Below are 20,367 nucleotides of genomic sequence, written 5' to 3'. Positions count from 1 at the left end.
ATGTGCTGAGGCAATCCCTGTTCTTAGGATAGGCTTGGTCTCACTGCCATGCAACTTTTCATTTATTTGTGCTTGGCCACCCTACCTGTCCTTCATGAAAAGTTTCTGCAGCAAACACTTTTGACCACAAGTCCATCAAGAAGCAATCAGCACAGAATATCCAGCAGGGAAGGACATGATGGGATGTCCTTTACAACCAGTTTGATCTGGCCTTGAGCAAGAAGAGTTGGGCTATGTTGTATTGCAAATGCTACCTGAAGGTGCTGGGTGTCTGGTTTGGAGGGGCCAGGGTATGCAATAGGAATTAGCTGGAATAAACAGGCAAGGTCAAACAAAAATTAACACTGCGAGTGTAATGAGATGCAAGGTGCTAAATGGGATGCTTTCCCCAATCAGACTGTCAACCATGTGAGATCACCCATTCACTACCATCAGCCCCATAGCTCAGGTTCTCAACATTGCTCATTTCTACCTCCTGCCAAAGAGCTACAATCCTAAAATGTTCTGGTTGGCCCATTGTTTCTGGTTGCTCATACCCCATTGAACTCATATCTGCATTTCTCAACTTTTCACCCTTGGTTCAGTTGCTTTCTACCTACATCCATGACACTTCACATGCTCTCAATCACTTCAAGCTCCCTGGCCCAGATCACCTTATTTTTTTACTATGGACATCTGTAGTAAAAATAAGGTGGTCCAGGCCAAGGAACTAAAACTAATTGGAACTAAAAGGACATCCAGTTCCTATACACTTTCATCACCCATCAGGAAGGCCTTAAAGCTCTCCATTTATGTTCACTTTTTTTCAAAGAAGAAAATCTCAACACCCCACCTGTGAATCTGTACCTGATGCTCCCAGTGTGGCCTCCTCTACGTCAGTGAGACCTGGCACAAATCGGGGGACCACTTTGTTGAACACCTGCTCTCTGCATGACACATAAGGCAAGATCCCCCAGTGGCTACCCTTTTCAATCTGACGTGGCCTCTTCTACCATGACGAGGCCAAACTTAAGATTGGAGGAGCAACACCTCATCTTCTATTGGGTAGCCTCAAATTTGATGGCACAGACATCAATTTCTCTAAATTCTGATAATTATTTCCCCCTCTTTCTCACAGTTACCCTCTCACACCTTCTCACCTGCCTATCACCACCCTCTACCAGCTTGTACTCCTTGCACTCTTCCTACCCACCCCTTATTCAGGCTTCTGGCCCATTCCTTTTCAATCTAATCTTGAAGGGCCTTGGCACAAGATGCTGACTACTTATTCCCCACCATAGATGCTGCCTGTCTTGCTGAGTTCCTCCAGCATTTTGTGTGTGTTATCAACATCTCCAGAATCAGCAAAATCTCTTTTTTATTTTCAAATCATTTGGTAGAATGCCTCATCACCAGAACACAACAGTAAGCACCAAGATATTCCTTTGCTGGCAGTGTCAGGGTCCGCCTTGTCAGATCCTTCCGACACATTCAGAGTCTCAAAACACACAGCCCTAAAGATTGCTATTTGCAAACATATGAGAAAGGATACAAGTTATCTTGTTAAGGTTCTGTCCAAGCTGCTTTGTAATAGAATACTTGGTGATCTCTGGCTGTTAAGAGGGACACACACTGAGACGAACATCAAGTGCCGCTGGAAGAATATCAATTCAATAAATTTGGTCTGCCTGAAACTTGGGCTTCCAGTGCAATGGCATGTTTATAAGAGACTGCTGTCAACTCGCACATCCAGGCTGCATGAGTACACGCTAATAGATGCACTGAAGTTCTGCGCAGTCAAAGCAAAGGCTTTGTGAGGAAGGATGGTAATTTGGAATCCTGTCACCACAAGACACTGAAGGACCATGTCAGAGTCCCTCAGACACTTAAAGGGTGTATTGTTCAAGGAGGCTACATGAGTAGCATTGGTTTTATATAACAATGTATTAACTTGATAGTACTACGAATGCATTGGCTTGACAACACTATGAATGTAGACTTGAAAGTATGAATGTCTTGTATTGTTTTGTATTTCATGTGGATATATTCAAGTCCATTTTTGAAATTAAAAAACATTGAGTTGGAACCAAGCCTCCTGTTAAAATGGTCTAGTGAGTCTTTGCTCCACAGAGAGCACAAGGCTGGTGGAACAATTTAGGGAGGGAGTTTGGTGGGTGGAGGAAAATGAGTGAAGGAAAAGTCAGGGTTATGGGAGACTAGAGGGGCTGGAGGGGAAGGCAGGGAGGTATTATGGTGATTGAGGGAAGGGGGAAATTACAGCAATGGTGAAAAGAAAGAGGATTAGGGAAAGTGTAGACAACAGCATGTGCACATCAAATGCATAGGAACGGTGTGGACATAATGTGAGAAGGTGTCATTGTATACTCTCAAATTTATTTACTAATACTATTTAAGCACTTATACTACATCCATTACTTTTATACCACTTGAGCAGCTGGTGCACATCACAAGTCCTGGTTAACACCAGGCAGACAACCCATCTTATAAAGACACTGCCCATAAGGCAGCAGTAGCAAACCACTTATGTCAAAAAATTTGTCACCATGATCGCCTACGTCATATGAAACGGCACATGATGATGATACCAATAAACAACAGAACCCTCCTGCTTATATTGCCTATTCTCATTCTCCTGAGCAAAAATATAGCATTTGCCAGCATTAAATTTAATCTGCTAACTCTTCTACACCTCCTCCCAACCCTCAACCCAAAGGCTCATCTACATCACCGGTTTGCTTACCCTTCAAATTTGTAGACATCAACAAATCATTGATCAGTTGATCGCTGGGGACCTCTATGCTGCCCTCTAGTCTGGGAAAAAAGGTTTTATTACCATTCTCTATTACTTATTAATCATCCAGATTTCTATTGAGGCTGTTACAGTCCACATTTATCCAGGCTAATGCTAATTCTTTCCTGGATCATTAGTGCCTAGCATTTTCTCTACTTCAGTAGTTAAACAAACTTATAGGCAGTCACTGGGTCATCTCTACACTCCCTTCCCCCCCAAAAATGCAGTTTTCCAGTTCATGGACAATAGCCCTGAAAGTATAGATTTTAGGATTATTTTACCCAAGGCCTATTGAATTTCTGCTCATAATTCCCTCAGCAACTTTGAATACATCCCTTCAGGACAAAGTGATTTACTCATATTAATTTCAGATTTATTGTATAGGCTTAGTTAGTAGTGATTATCAAGTTGAAGGCACAAACCTTCCAAAGGGATTCAAAGATGATGCGATACAATTCTACATTGAACTTTCTCAGGTCTCTTCATAAAACTAATGTTCTACTTAAGTTGAAAAGATTGGAAAGGGTGCTCCAAATAATGAATCAGTAATTATTTCCAAGATTGAAATAGGTAGATTTTCTGTAACATGGAGAAACCAAGAAATGGGGATCAGGCAGAAAGTGGAGTATTTAATGGAATGGCAGAACAATCGAGGTGCTGTATGGTCTTCAGCTACTCATTTTTTCTTAAGTTGTGACAAGTTGTTAATAGTCTACATTAAGAGAAATTACAGTAATGTGCAAAAGTCTTAGGCACCCTAGATTTTTTATATACATTTTGTTCGCAATGTTTATTTTTATCTTCTGCATTAATGTGCAAGTACAAAACAGCAAATTTTATACTTCCAAAATTTATTTTCCAAAAAATTAAGTGTTAAAGAGTTTTTGTGTTTTGTTAAAGAAAGTAACATATTAAATAATTGACCACTTTTCAAATAAAAACTTTATAGGTATATAACCCAGTGCATAGTTAAACAAAGATAACAAACGGGAAGCTAATGATCAATGACGTAATGAGTTGAATGAACAAACTGATTAACTAAAACAATTGGCAGAAGGAATCAAACTGGGTGAAGGACAACCAAACTAAAAGCTGAGGCTGTGGTAGGTATGACAGTTTAACCTTCAAGTCATCAATTCTTACACTATGGCAGTTTAAACAATAAAGGTACTTGCCAGTAAATACAGATCTCTCTGTGCCTCACTAATCATTGTTGTAAAAGGTAATTCTTACAATGCCATTCACGTACATCTTACATATAACTGGAATTATGCAAAGAATGCACAATCAAATATATTTACAATATTACTCAAATATTAAATACATTACACACCTCCCTGCTTAGCTATAAACTCCAAATCAATATAGAATATATCTCAACTCAATATGTAACGTATTTGCTGTGTGTGCATGTATGTACATCTGTACGTATATATACATACAGTTTACAATATACCATATAATTGCTATGGAGGATTTCTTATTCTTGTGATTTCTTATTCTTCTTTTCCTGACAAAGGGCATTACTCTGCTTGGCAGGTGATACTTGAGGCTGAGAAACAAACTTAGGTTCTTGGGTCTCCTCTGAGGTAGTTGTAGAAGTTGACTTTGGGACTGCAGGAAATGATTCTGACAGCTCTGGCTGTCTTTCTTCTCTAACAAGCGACTCTGCTCTCCTCAACTGATCTCCAGGAGAGGGGTCCAATTCTGCCCTTCATATCTCCAAATACACTCTTCTGATCACCTCTTTAATCCTTTGCCAGGACTGCTTGTCCAGGAATGAAAATTTGAACCTCATTGTTTGAGGAGATTCAAGTGTAAACACAAGGGACGATTCAGGAATAGCATAGCTGGCGAATCATTGGTAATGGAGAGTGCTACACTGTGATATGCAAAAGGAAATTGGTAAGCTTTTGATTCGGTGTAGGTGTAGTGTGTTCTGCTGACATTGCTCGCAGTGTGTTTCTTAGACTTTGGACAAACTATTCCAAGTCATTTGCAGCTGGGTGAACATAAGACATAGGAGCAGAATTAGACCATTTGGATCATCAAGTCTGCTCCACCATTCAATCATGGCAGATCCTTATTTCCCCTCCTCAGCCCCACTCCCCAGCCTTCTCCTTGTAACCTTTGATGCTGTATCCAATCAAGAACCTATCAAGCTCTGCCTTAAATACACCCTATAACCTGGCCTCCACAGCTGCCTGTGGTAACAAATTCCACAAATGCATCACCATCTGGCAAAGGAAATTTCTTTTTTTTAAATGGACATCCCTCTATCTTGAATCTGTGCCCTCTTGTCCTAGACTTTCCCCACCATGGGAAACATCCTTTCCACATCTACTCTGTCTAGGCCTTTCAACATTGAAAAGGTTTCAATGAGAGCCCCCCTCATCCTAAAGTGATATGGTGAAGATGTAATATGCCTTATTCCATTCATTTTCAGGAATAACAAACTGTGATCCATTGTCACTGTCTAAGTGTTCTGGAATACCAATCCTTGAGAGGAGGCTTCTGAACTTATCAACAGTGTGTGAGACTGTAGCTGAGGCTGTTGGGAACACTTCTGGCCAGTTTGTAGCTGCATCCACTACCACCAAGAAATTTGTGTCCATGAATGGTCTGGCAAAATACACATGGGCAATGTAGGCCATTCTCAGGGAATGAGAGGTGCTGCTCTTGGTATCTCCTGGATGCGTTGGTATCCCAAATAGTGCATGGTAAGCTGCTCAATGTGTTGATCTATCCCAGGCCACCAGACAAAGCTTCAAGCCAACACTTTCATTTTGACCACACCTAGATGACCAGCATGTAGCTCCTCCAACACTTTAGCTCTCAGCTTGGATCGTACTACATGGCAAATTCATCCCAGCACTGTTAAAAGAGGGGAAACTGGAATTTCTGCTGTATTTTCAAGCCATTTTGGGTTGCCATGTGGACCTGAGACAGTGTGGTATTTTTTCTGGTTTCTCTTTTAATCATCTCTGCCGTAATAGGGAGAATTTTGAATTGTATTAGCAAGAATACGTCCAAGAGGCACGTCCGCTTTTATAAATGTTTCAAGTATTTCCTTTACCAAGGGTAGACAGGGCAATTCATCAGCATTTCCATAATTAGTTGTCCTCTTGAATTAATCTTGTAATTGTGTCCTCCAAGGAAAAGAACCCATCTCTGCACTTGTGGAACACCCTTCTGTGGATTAAAAATGGACACTAGTGGTTGATGATCAGTTACGAGAGAAAACTTTCTCCCATACAAGTACTGGTTGAAACGTTTTACACCCCAAACCAGGCTCAAGGCTGCTCTGTCAATCTGTGTATAATTTTCTCTGGGGTGGTAAGGGAATGTGATGCAAAATCATGCACTTACATCACTCATAACCTGTGACAATACTACACTGACACCACAAGGTGTCACAGACAAGTGACAAGTTTCACTGGACAAAGTGAGTAGAATGTCTGAGGTCACTATTTTCTTTGCATTCTGAATGAGAACTAAAGAAATGAGAACCAATCTTCAGAAAAATAAAACACTGCTATGTTAAGGCTATTGAAACCAATGACTTGGGGTGAGACATTAAGATTGAAACTACATTAGGTAAAACAACAGACATACATTTCTGGTAATTGGTGGTTATTGAAACCTCAAGATGAATCAGGGAAAGCATTAAGTGGCCATCTCCTGTATTAGTACACCATTAAAGTCATATCCTCGCCACTTAATGCACAGTTCAGGACAAATAGCTATCCCTCAAACCTGCAACAAAAGAGTTGTCTGCTGTTTATGATCAGAAATTATCAGACCAGCCACCAGTATCCAAATAATCAAAGACTTTCTGCTAATTGGGGTGTGCTACCATTATGGAAAGTTAACTATCTACATTCAAAATATAAACGTAGATGATTGTAGCCATTGGAGCTGCAGTTAATCGTTTGTTGTCTTAGTGTACAAAAAGTATGAAACATTGTGTCATGAAATGGATTCTCTCCCAAAGATCTATGATTTTGAATAAATCCTTTTATATCCCCCAATGGAAAGCTGAACTGGTAGATATAAAAGTTTGGTGTATATTTGCGTGTGGTGTGAGGGTTTTTGTAAGGAGCCAGCTATCAGACAGCATTGGGTAGTTTGGTAAAACAGTTGTGAATGGTGGTTACTGACCATGGTGGATACTTGTTCAGAGTATACAAGAGTGCACTCATTCATGTGTAATAACCTTGTGTTAACACAGTTTTATATGAAAGGGAATACAAATGTTGTAATGAGTAATGTGGTACTGTTTAATATGGAAATTAGGAGGTAAATATTTGAGAGAAATTATACCCAGATATGCCTGTCAGGATGATGCCGATTGAGATCAGGCAAGGGCAGGCCTAGAATCCTGATGACCCTCGCCCAGTGAGAAGCAGAACATTCTGAATGACCAGCCCTCTGACAGCTGCTTGTGAGAAAGCAGAATTCCAGCAAAAGCTGGAAGATCAAGGTTCACCAGAGGCACCAAAAAAAAAACTTGCATATGCTGTTTAAAGCCAAATACCCAAGAAATGTGTGGGACAGTATGGCTCAGGGGGTTCTGGATGACTCGGAGTGCCAGTAATGAAGATAGAAAGATCTACTTTGGGGGGGGGGGGGGGGGGGAAGAAAGTGAGGAATGAGGACTGGCCAATTCAGTGAGAATATATGGAGACGAAGGACCTTTGTAAACCTTAAAGTATGAGGGACAGAGCAAAACAGCAGCAATATATTCCTCCACAGAGAGAATTAGAGGGAGACCAGGCAATCCTCTCACAACCAGGTGACCAAAAATGGATTTTGGGGGGGGGGGGCAAAGAAGAGGACAAGCTTCGAGGGGTGGGGATAGGAGAGGACGAGCATGAGGAGTGAGGGTGTTGTACAAATGAGTTTGAATATTTCACTGAAATTTTCAAATTTAAATATATTACCTGTTTAAACAATGCATATATCTGCAATTTTACTTCATTTCCAGGATCTTTCTTTAAAGTTTTCAATTTATCCTTTGCATGATCAAATTCAGCTTCTGTTGCAACCATGGCCACTCTAGTTGTATGCAAATTAATTGTTGGCAAACCCCGGATCAATCTGTGAAATTAAGTCAAATAAAATTAACATTAAAAAACAAATGGATAAAGGGTTTTTATATAGTTACTCATTGCCATGGGTGCTCATGTGTCATTAGAAAAACACCTCAATTCAATTACCCATTTACAGCTAGATAACCACATTTCAAAATATTGAATTTTGGGTTATTGGTAATATTGAACAGTTAAATATGTTTGTAAAGTAGTTAAAACATTGTCTTGGCTAAAAACCCAACAGATTCACCAGTATTGATGCAAGGACAGGTTTTCCAGTTCCACATTATGTTAAATCTGCGCTGAATGGTTACATTTTTCAAATTCTTCTAGCAAATTATTCATCAATACAAATGCAGTAATGGAAATGTGGGTGGCCTAGCCTTTATCTCATACTTGGAATATTAAAATAATGCCAATTAAAATTTAGTAAATGCATTTGAATCTTCTGCTGTCTCTTACCCACAGTGAGCAGTTTCAATAAAGTTAGCTTTATGATCAAAATACAATACTGTGCAAAAGTCTGAAGGGGGGGGGGGGAAATATATATATATATATATAATTTCAATTATTTTTAATTACCAGTTAGGAAAAATATCCAATGATAAACAAATGAACACACATTTGAAATCTGGTATTTGAAACGACTATAAATATAAAAGTTGTTAAGGTTTATTTCCTTTCAGAATCTTAATTACACAAAAGCACCTTACGGACAGAATTCTGCCTACTGCGTTGCATTTCACCGCTGTAATGTATAAACAGAGATCTGGAGCAAGAGAAAAATAGATCATTGAATAAGTTTTTGATACCATCAGTTCAGAATAGCCCTTTAAGAGTCCTCAAAGTGTAAGAAAATTCAGCATGTCCCTGAATACCTCCACCAAATCTTAGCAGGTGCACCAAAGAAGGCATCCTATCTGGATGCATTAATCTGTGCTTATGAAACTGCTCTGCTCAAGACAAGAAATTGCACAAAGTACGAATGAAGCCCAGTTCATTATGGAAATCAGCCGTGCCTTATTTCCTTAGGAAAGTAGCCAAGGATTCCTCCCAACCCAGTCATTCACTTGGTCTTTTCTGCAGGAAAAAGGAAAATCTTGGTAATAAGGATAGAAGCTCAAGGACAACTTCTATCCTGCTGTTATAAGTCTCCTGAAAATACATTTTCTACGATAAAGATGAAATCTTGTCCTGTCCCTTGCACTTTCTCTGTAACTATAGCACAATATTCTAGCGTCTTGTTTCCTTTGTGTACCACTATGATGTACTAATACATGGAATGATCTGTCTGGATGGCATACAAACAAAAACCTTTCATTGCAATTTGGTAGGTGTGATAATACTAAACCAAATAGTTTTAATGTTGTGTAATACCCTGGGAAAGGTTTCACTGCTAACGCAATGCTCTTTCTGCAGAAGCCGTGTTTGGGTTATGGTTAGAGACAACAGGTGCATTTGAAAGTGAGCCATCCAATGAGGGGAGTGTGTTTAGTGTTATGTGCCTGACCCTGGTGTGAGCTGAGGTCCTTTGTTTGGCAGGAGATGAAGAGCGAAGATGCTGAAGAGAACCAGTCGGAGGATTCGACCCGGTGGGGGTCTGTGATTTGATGGATTGAAGTGTTGGGGTCTACTGAGGATTGATGAATATGTATGACTTTTGGAAAAGTTGAGCTTCAACTTGAGCACATCTGACTGTTTAATTATAATGGGCTTTTTTTGTTTTTCTGTTCTTTACTACCCCTTTAGTTAAGATTCACAAGTATAATTCCTTTAATTGTAAGCAGTGCACTGTTATTTCTTGGCACTGAGTTGTAACAGGGTAGCAGATTATCAGCATCCACACAAACTGGGATTTGGAGTGGGAGATCAATCTCAATCTCACTGGTTTGGCAGGACCTGAGTGTGTATTCTCTAGATTTATGCAGCCAAGGAAATCAGGAGGTTTCAGTTGTATTGTTTGTATAATTCAGTCCACGCCGGGGAATTGACAATAAAGGGGAAACAAAAAGAAATTTTAGAAAAACTCAGCCAGTCCAGCAGCAATTATGAAAAGAGAAGTAAGTTAGCATTTTGTGTCAGGGACTCTTCCTCAGGAGGTAAAGAGCGGAAACAATGCAAAAATAAACTATGGTAAAGGCAGATCAGGTGATAAGGAGCACCAGTACTGACAGCAAGATATTTAAAAAGAATGAGAAAACAATACAAGAATGAAAACCAATGACAAATGAGTTAACCTAAATTGGAAGATTCAAAACTTAATCTGAAGGCATCAAATTACCAAGATGTTCTTTTGATTTACACTGGGCCTCATTATGGCTCTGGTGCAGGCCATAGACAAACTATTTGGAATTAAACTGGCATGCAATGGGGAGCGCAGGTGCTCCACAAAGCAATCACCCAGTTTAGTTTTTCCATTGTAGAGGAGGCCATATTGTGAATACAGACTTGAATGGGGAAAATAAACAGCAAATGAATTGCTTCTCCTGAAATGATTGTTTGGATCCTGTATTGTGGAAAGCTAAGAGGTAAAGAGCAGGTGTTGTATCTCATCCATTTGCCTTGGAACCAGAGGAGATGCAAGAGTTCCTTTTTTTTTGTAATAAAAAGAATGTTGCATGATGTACAGGAACACATTTATGTCCACAATCCCTTAATTATTAACCATTTTGATAATACCAACAAATAAATTATTGTGGACCAAGCTATCAATTGGAAAATCAATCCAGGTTTCAACATTTCCTTTCGGAATTTATGAAAAAAGCATAATCTTTTTTCCCTAAATAATTTCCCAGATTATGTAAACAGCAAATAATTTCCTATTTATATACATCTTCTTGTATTTGTTCCATTTTCAAGAGTAAAAAGCGTCCTGAATTCATTTTGTATCAGAGGATTTTAAACGAAAATCAATTGAATTCACATTCTGGTTAAGTCAGAAAAAGTTCTGCAAGACTAAAAATTTAGATTTTACATTGAAATGCCAGCAGCTGAAGATAAAACAAATTCATTGAAACCAACATGTTCTCCACTCTATATCTGCTGACCAGTTAATTGTGAACTAAACTGAAGTTTAAAAAAAACACAAAAAAGCACAACAAAAACTTTCAAAAAATTATTAATAACCTGATACAACTCAATAGAACTGAGTTTAGCGAATTAGTTTCAAGTGATTGGAACTTCAGAATCTAAAAACAAACTTCATATGTAATAATTACACTGGAGAACTTTTTTTTTTAAAGAAGTGTTGCTTCCTCAGAATTTTTTTGTTTATGATCAATTACTTGAACTGAACACAAATATAATTTCAAACCACTTCTAATACATAGGAATCTGGAGAAACAAGAAATTAACTTTTATTCAATACAAAGCATTTAATTGCATAATGGTGCTGACGCTTTGCAATAGTTCAACTGCTAAAAATGTCTTGTTGATGATTTTCATTTGTACACAAGTGCCTGAGGCTTCTTGCTTAAACGTCCAACAATAATCAGCCAGCATTAATGGATTCCAGTTGCCCCGATACCATTTCTCCACGACCGCAATGTCACCATGCGCGTCACTGACAGGGAAGCAGTCTAACGCGAATGCAGGAAATAAATCTTTAGTGACATGTTGCACTTCATGGTTTTGTATGCTTGAAGCATGTTGTCATCCAGCTACACATAGTTTGGTGCTCTGTAATTGTCAAAATTGCCAACATCATCTTTGGATGCCTTCCATGTGATTTTCCTCAGGTCGCACTAGAAGCTTTTCATATTACCCATCATTGCTGACCTGTATGGGCTGTAGACCAACAAAAAATGTCTTTCTTAATCTTGGCAGTTATTCTGGGAAACGTGTCTTGAATATCGAAATCCTTCATGGAAATGTTTATGACATGATACGATAGGGTCTTTTAAGAGAATTTTGGATAGGCACACGGAGCTTAGAAATAATAGATGGCTATGGGTAAGCCTAATAATTTCTAAGGCAGAGACATGTTCGACACAACTTTGTGGGTCAAAGAGCCTGTATTGTGCTATAGGTTTTCTATGTTTCTAAGACTGGTGACATGACAGCAGATTCCATCCTTGCAGTCTTGAACCCAGTAATTCTGCTTTTGTCTTTGAATAATCAAAGTCTCTAACCAGGTCATTTAACTCAAATTGAGTTCTCAGATGAGGTTTACTTGACATAAAGGGTTCAAAATACTTATCAGTATCAGTGTTGTGTTCCATTCTTGGTTCGTGCATCATGGCATCTTCGTCTGACTCCTCTAGACTCGGAGTCCTGTTTTTCTAAACCCTGTCCTGCCATGCAGCATCCGCCCTGCCTAAGCCTGTCCAAGCATGCCCGGACAAGATAGAAAACTTTTCAACTTACATTGTGGACAACATTTTAATTGATTTGAATTATTAATTGAAATTTTAAAAAAAAATGCCATTTCAAAAAATGGTGTATGATAGGGAAACTTCATGGTGATTTTCATGATTAGCAGCTAAAAGACACACTCTAAAGTATTATGGAAGCAAAATCACAACAAAGTCCAGTGTGATTTCCAAAGAACCTGCTCAGATTGACACAGCAGTCTTTAACATCTGTGCATTAAAAAAGGGGCAAATTCCATCTCTTGTTCAATATTGATTTGATAATTAAAACATGAGTGTGTTTGATATTGTTTTTTGAATGTCTGATGTGATTCACAATAGCCTTGCAAAGACAAAATAAAATTCCTGTGCAACCACAAATATCAGAAAATCATTCAGCTATCAGGGCTATTGAATATCTTAACTGAACTGAACTTTATGAAGCCAGAAGTTGTCTTTTAGAAAAATAAATTACACATCCCATTTGATCTAAAGATGACCAAAGACCTGAAAATGAAAACAAAATTTCCCACACATTGAAAAATTCAAATTACAAATTATAAAGTAAATTATATTCAGCATGCTGCAAAACAAAACAAACAGTGCTATTACTGTTATCTCCAATCTTCTGTTCGAAGGAAGACTCTTTGACTAGAAGAGTTAACTCCATTTTACTTTCCAGAGAGGGTGGCTGACCTGATTTTATTGGCACCATGTTGGTGCCTTTTCTCCAATTCTTTTCTTTAAAAATATCTTTTTCTTTTGACCTTACCAAAAATGTTATATTTAATGATGTACACTCAGTGGCCACTTTATTTAGGTACTGTAGTGATGTGCTACACACAGCGCTGAAATAACGACACGCAGTCGGTAAGTCGTTTCGAGACTAATTTATTCAAACTTCACGGCGCTGGCATTTAATCCCTAGCGCCCACCCTCTCCGGATGGAAATGACGTCAGAGGTGCATTACCAAAGTCTCCCTCCGTGCACTGGCTATTTGTGAGCCGGTTCGCCTGCGCAGAAAGTGGGTCGGTGCATAATCCCACCCACCCCCCCAAGAACCGGCGATACACCACCCAGTGTCCACAGTCTGGATCAGCCTCTGTTTGGGAGGTCTGCCTCTGCGGCGCCATGGTGCCTGAACCTCGACCAGCTGCGCCAAGTCCACATGGGCTGGTTTGAGTTGGTCCCCCGTGAAAACCTCCTCTCTCCCCCCAATGTCCAGAACGTACATGGACCCGTTGTTGTTGATCACCTTGAACGGCCCCTCGTATGGCCGCTATAGCGGTGCCCAGTGTCCGCCCCTTCGTACAAACACAAACTTACAGTTCTGCAGGTCTTTGGGTACATGGGTCGGGGTCTGTCTGTGCTGTGAAGTTGGTACGGGGGCCAGGTTGCCCAGCCTTTCGCGTAGCCTGTCCAGGACTGCTGCGGGTTCTTCCTCTTGCCCCCTTGGGGCTGGTATGAACTCTCCCGGGACGGCCAGGGGCCGACGAGGCGTGTACGAATTCCAAGCAGGACCCAGGGAAGCTCGTCCACCCAGTTATGTCCGCTCAGGTGGACCATTACAGCCGACTTCAAGTTACGGTGGAAGCGCTCCACCAGTCCATTCGACTGTGGGTGGTAGGCAGTAGTGTGGTGTAGCTGCGTTCCCAACAGGCTGGCCACAGCCAACCACAGGCTGGAGGTGAACTGGGCGCCTCTGTTGGAGGTAATGTGGGCCGGTACCCCGAAGTGTGCTACCCAGGTTGCGATCAGTGCTTGGGCGCAGGAATTGGCAGATGTGTCAGTAAACGGGACCGCCTCTGGCCACCTCGTGAACCGGTCTACCATAGTTAGGAGGTACCGCTCTCCTCGGGATACCGGTAGGGGGCCCACGATATCCACATGAATGTGGTCGAACCTCCAGCAGATGGGTTCGAACTGCTGCGGCAGGGCTTTAGTGTGCCGCTGCACCTTGGCTGTTTGGCAATGCGCGCACGTTCTGGCCCATTCACTGACCTGATAGATGGGTGTGCCAAACTGTGTATGGAGTCAAAAACTCGCCGCCTCCAGGCTGCCGGGACGATGGGGCGAGGTTGGCCGGTGTCGTACCCTGTCGGGGGCAAGACGCTGATCTCCGCTCCGGTATCAACCAAGAAGCAGCGTCCCGACTGTTTGTCCCAGACGTACAAGAGGCTGTCCTAGTGGCCAGCCGCCATAATCATTAGCAGCAGCTGGCCCTGGCCCTTGCAGGGCAGGCGACAACGGCGGGCTTTTGTGCCCCACCGCTGGTGATAGAAACACCACTGTTCACTGGCCTCCTCACTCCTGCCTCTGTACTGTGTGCGCCCCCCCTGCCGGGCCTGGTATGCTGTAGGGCGCGTGGCCTGGTAATCTGACCGACGGATGCCACACTCTCCCTCTTGGCTTTCCACAGCATGTCTGCCTGGGCCGCCACCTTCTGGGGGTCGCTGAAATCTGCGTCGGCCAGCAGCAGATGTATGTCCTCGGGCAGTCGCTCTAGGAACACTTGCTTGAACATGAGGCAGGGCTTGTGTCCGTCAGCCAGGGACAGCATCTCGTTCATCAATGCTGACGGCAGACTGTCTCTCAAACCGTCCAAGTGAAGCAGGCGGGCACCTCACTCACGCCGTGAGAGGCCAAAGGTCCCAATGAACAGCACTTTGAATGCTTCATATTTGCCTTCTTCCAGGGGCGACTGTATGAAATCCACAACCTGGGCGGCCGTCTCCTGGTCAAGGGCACTCACCACGTGGTAGTAACGCGTGGAATCAGAGGATATCTGCCGAATCTGGAACTGGGCTTCTGCTTGGCTAAACCACACGTGTGGTCGCAGCGTCCAGAAAGTCGGCAGTTTTAGTGAAACTGCGTGAACAGATGAAGAGTCGGTCATCTTTGGTCCAAATCCCGTTTGGACCGTCAGGGTCACCAACATAGCGATGTGCTACACACAGCGCTGAAATAACGACAGTTGTTTCGAGACTAGTTTATTTAAACTTCGCGGCGCTGGCATTTAATCCCTAGCGCCCGCCCTCTCCAGGCAAAAATGACGTTGGAGGTGCATTACCAAAGTCTCCCCCCGTGCGCTGGCTATTTGTGAGCCGGTTCGCCTGTGCAGAAAGTGGGTCGCCACAGTACCTTCTGTACCTAATAAAGTGGCCACTAAGTGTATACTTGTGGCCTTCTGCAGCTGTAGTTCATCCACTTGTGTTTGTCATATTGTGCATTCATAAATGCTCTTCTCCACACCACTGTTGTAATGCATGGTTATTTGAGTTATTGTGGCCTTTGTCAGCTTGAACCAGTCTAGCCATTCTTTTCTGACCTCACTCATTAACAAGCATTTTTTGCCTATAGGATTGTCATTCACTGGATTCTTTTCTTTCTTTTTCCACGCTGTAAACTCAAAAAACTGTTGTGCATGAAAATCCTAGGAGATCAACATGTGACCTTGATTTACAGCTATGCAAAGGAGAAATTTGGAGTGAAGAAACAAGTCAGCAGGAAAGATATGCCTCCTCCCCCCAAGTCCCGTTGTCTCCAGGAAATCCAACGACTTGTTAAAGAAAGAAGAGGCCTGAGAAAGTCATGGAAAAAAGCAACAGCAGAAGAAAGGGAGGGCATCAACCTCCTTCAAGAGGACCTAAAACAGAGGCTCTCAAAGCTGCACGGAGCAGAGAATTTAAGGAAACAACGCAAAAAGGAAAAAGCAAGAAGAGACTTCTACAAAGATCCCTTTAAATACGTGAAAGGCATTTTCACAAAAGCATCAAAAGAGGAGGTTGAAAGACATCTCAGAACCATCCACACTGATGAGCTAAAAGATGAACCAATACTTGTCCCAGCTGACATTCCACCAATCTCACCCTCACAACATCAATTTAACATCAGCCCTCCCAAGCTGAGTGAGATGAAAGAGGTGGTAAAGAAGGCAAGATCAGCATCAGCGCCAGGCCCTAACGGTGTTCCGTATTGTGTCTACAAGGAGCTAGATAGGTATCTTATGGATAGGGGAATCAAGGGATATGGGGACAAGGCAGGAACCGGGTATTGATAGTAGTTGATCAGCCATGATCTCAAAATGGCGGTGCAGGCTCGAAGGGCCAAATGGTCTACTTCTGCACCTATTGTCTATTGTCTACAAGAACGCCCCAAATGTTCTGAAACTTCTCTGAAGAAATATGAGGGTTGCGTGGGAAAAGCAAGTGATCCCCAAAGCCTGGGGAAGTTCTGATCCCAAAAGAAAATTCATCCATCATCGAACAGTTTTGCAAAATAAACCTTCTGAACATAGAAGGCAAGATCTTTTTCAGTGTGTTGCCGCAAAGACTTACAAAGTATCTGAAACAAAACAATTTCATTGATACGTCAATCCAAAAGGCTGGCATAGCAGGCTTCTTGGGTTGCCTTGAACAAACCAGCGTCATATGGCATCAAATCCAGATGGCTAAGAAAGAAGGAAAGGATCTGCATGTCTTGTTCCTCAACCTGGCCAATGCCTATGGATCAGTTCCTCATTCCCTACTGTGGACTGCTTTTGAATTCTTTCAGGTGCCTGCAACAATAACAAATCTGGTAAAACACTACTTCCAGGATCTGCAAGTTTGTTTCACAACATCAGAATTCACCACAGCTTGGCAACCACTGGAAGTAGGCATCATGGCGGGGTGCACCATCTCCCCACTGGCCTTCACTATGGCAATGGACCTCATTGTCAGCCTCAAAATGGGTTGCGGGAGGAAAACGGCTACAGTTTGGTCAACGGTTACCACTGATATGAGCCTATATGAACGATATAACAATACTGACAACAACTGTCCCCTGCACCACGAGATTTCTGGAAAAGCTTCATCAAAACATCACATGGGCGAGAATGAAGATCAAGCCCAGCAAGTGCAGAAGCATATCCATTGTCAAAGGTCAAGTCACGGATCAAAGATTTCAAATTGATGGAACACCTGTCCCAACTGTGTCAGAAATGCCAGTGAAGAGCTTGGGCCGATGGTATGAAGCTAAGCTCAAGGACACCAAGCAGTTTAAACAACTCAAAAAGGATACCATCATGTACATAGCTCGCATCAACAAGACCTGGCTGCCAGGAAAACTCAAGCTGAGGTGCTTCCAGTTCGGCATATCCCAAGACTCATGTGGTCTTTAACAGTGTATGAAATCCCCATCAACAAGGTGGAAAAGCTCGAAAGAGTGATCAGCACACACGTGAAACAGTGGCTTGGACTTCCACAATGCTTAAGTCCTGTTGGACTGTACGGGAATGGCAAATTAGACAAGGCTTATGGAAGAATTCAAATGCACCAAAGCAAGGTTGGTCATTAACCTCAGTGAATCTGAAGATACTGTTATTCGAACAGCAACCGCCCCCCCCCCCCCCCCCCCCCCCCCGTGTAGCAATGGGGAGGAAGTGGACCCCATCTGAAGCTGTTCAGAGTGCTAAGTCTGCTCTTTGCTTCAGGGATGTGGTTGGCCAAGTCCAACTTGGGAGAGCCAGGCTCGGGCTCGTCCCAAATGCTCCTCAATGGCATAAGGCAACATCAGTGCAGAAGAGACGGCTCGTGGTGGAGGAAGTGAGAAGGCAGGAGGAGACAGAGCGACACGCCAGGGCTGTCTCAATGGCCAAGCAGAGGCAATGGACTAATTGGGAGAGCCTGGAAAAGAGGAAACTCAGCTGGCGTGACATCTGGGAGATAGAGGGATCTCGGCATCAGAGCCACTTATGACCTCCTATCCACACCCCAGAACCTGAACCAGTGGTGGGGAGAAGACCCCACTTGCTCTCTTTGTTAAGCACCTGGGTCACTAAGGCACATTTTAACAGGATGCACCACGAGCCTCAGCCAGGGGCGGTATACTTGGCGGCATAACCAAGTTCTCAGAAGCTGGCATCAACCTTGGAACAGAGGCAAATCACCACAAATGTTCCCCCACAAACATTGGCAAAGAATGTTCACATCACACGATTTGTGTCAGCAGACCAACCTCTAGAGCACCATATAACATCAAAAGAGGTAAGCATTCTGCAGGTTTCTCTGGACTGGAAAATGGATGTGGACTTGGGAAAAAAGCTTGTGTTTCCCCGAGACACTGCGGCTACAACACTCCGGCCAGACATGGTCCTGTGGTCCACAACAGCCAAGCAGGCATATGCTGTGGAATTGACAGTACCATGGGAAGATGGTGTTGAAGAAGCTTATGAGAGGAAAAAGACCAAGTACTCTGAACTGGCAACTGAAGCTGCCCAGAACCACTGGAAGACCAAGATTTTCCCTGTAGAAATGGGATGCAGGGGATTCGTGGCTACATCTACGACCAGTCTATTGAAGAAGATGGGGATGAGGGGTTATTCACTCCAACAGCAATTAGGTCCTTGTCAAATGCAGTAGAAGGCAGTAATTGGATTTGTATTAAAAGGAAAGACAACAAATGGGCTGCAAAATGAAGACAGGAGGGTATGGCACTGAGGGGGGTGTATCTGGGACGCCAAGTAGCACCGCTGAGCCTTCTGGAGACGTCGTGGGCTTATCAATGAAATGTTAAAGGAGGGTGCCCACCTGATGACTCCGATGAAGTACCTATCTTTCTTGTCATCACTCCAAGCCCACTGCCAATAGAGAGTGCCGACTTATAAGGATTGAAACATCAAGTTCTATTAGCTCTACAGATGCTACTTAAATTAGTGCTATTGACAATCAGTTGAAAATTATCTGCATGAATGAATCAAGTAATATATTCAAGCTTGCTGATGACAAAAGGCTAGAGGGCAGTATGAGGAGGCAGAGATATAGAGGCTCAAAGAATGGACAAAATCAAGGAAGATGCAATGTAGAGCAATGTTCACTGCGGGGAGAAAACAAAGTCAATTGGGCATAATGAGGGCCTCCTTGTTGAGATGTCATTTTGGCAGAGATTGCAGAGGCTTATTTGCTTATCATGCTGGTGCAGTAAGAGTTAATGGTTTGAGAGACACCAGTCACTCCATTTCCTACACAGTCTAAAAGCACAGTAGGATAGTTAACAATGTTGTCTGGTAGACCATGAGTTTCACATCAGGTTTGAAGACTTGATCTAGGAACACACTCCCTCACTGAAAACTGATGTCACACTTCAACTAAAAAAAACTTAAAGGCAACTAAAAAAGCCGTAAGAAGGGAAAAGATTAAATATCAGGGCAAGCTAGCCAATAAAGCAGGATACTAAAAGTTTCTTCAGTTATTTCAAGAGTAAAAGGTTGGTGAGAGTTGATATTGGACCACTGGAAAATGATGCTGGTGAAGTAGTAATGGGAGACAAAGAAATGGTGGATGAACTTAAGTACTCTGCATCAGTCTTCACCATGGAAGACACTAGCAGTGTGCCAGAGGTCTGAGTACCAGGGAGCAGGAGTGAATGCTATTGTTATTATCCAGGGAAAAGTGCCAGGCATACTGAAAGTCTTAAGGTGGATAAGTCACCTGGACCAGATGGACTACAACCCAGAGTCCCAAGAGAGGTTGTTCGAGATAGCAGATGCATTGGTTATGATCTATCAAGAATCACTTGATTCTGTCATGCTTCTGGAGGACTAGAAACTAGCAAATGTTACTCCACTCTCCAAGAAGGGAGGAAGGGAAAAAATAAAATATAGGTGCGTCAGCCTAACCTTAGTGGGGAAAGTGTTGGAGTCCGTTATTAAGGATGAGGTTTCAGGATACTTGGAGACTAATGATAAAATAAGTTAAAAGTCAGCATTGTTTCTGTAAAGGGAAATCTTGCCTGACAAATCGGTTAAGAGTTCTTCAAGGACGTTACAAGCAGGGTGGACAAAGGAGAAGCAGTGGATGTCATTTACTTGGATTTTCAGAAGACACTTGATAAGGTGCCACACATGAGGCTGCTTAACAAGATAAAATCCCATGGTGTTACAGGAAAGATACTGGCATGGATAGAGGAATGGCTGACAGGCAGGAGGCAATGACTGGGAATAAAGGGGGCCCTTTCTGGTTGGCTGCCAGTGACTACTGGTGTTCCTAAGGGGTCAGGATTGGAACTACTACTTTTAACATTGTTTGTCAATGATTTAGATAACTGAATTGATGGCTTTGTGGCAAAGTTTGCAGATGATACGAAGATAGATGG

The 20,367-nt window shown here is 42.4% G+C and overlaps 1 protein-coding gene across 2 annotated transcripts in view; it reads right to left on the bottom strand.

Annotated features, from left to right (window-relative positions):
• Positions 1–20,367, bottom strand: part of eci2 (enoyl-CoA delta isomerase 2) — a 137,969-nt gene that overhangs the window by 65,728 nt on the left and 51,874 nt on the right. For both annotated transcript variants that reach the window (XM_073073038.1, XM_073073037.1), the window contains exon 2: positions 7,735–7,891. In XM_073073038.1, the coding sequence (XP_072929139.1) occupies positions 7,735–7,891 (157 nt within the window). The remainder of the gene's footprint in view (positions 1–7,734; positions 7,892–20,367) is intronic.

This window comes from Hemitrygon akajei, chromosome 20 (genome assembly GCF_048418815.1).
Source record: "Hemitrygon akajei chromosome 20, sHemAka1.3, whole genome shotgun sequence".
Lineage (NCBI taxonomy): Eukaryota > Metazoa > Chordata > Chondrichthyes > Myliobatiformes > Dasyatidae > Hemitrygon > Hemitrygon akajei.
Note: the sequence above shows the minus strand (reverse complement) of the source record. Positions and strands in the feature narration are given on the sequence as shown.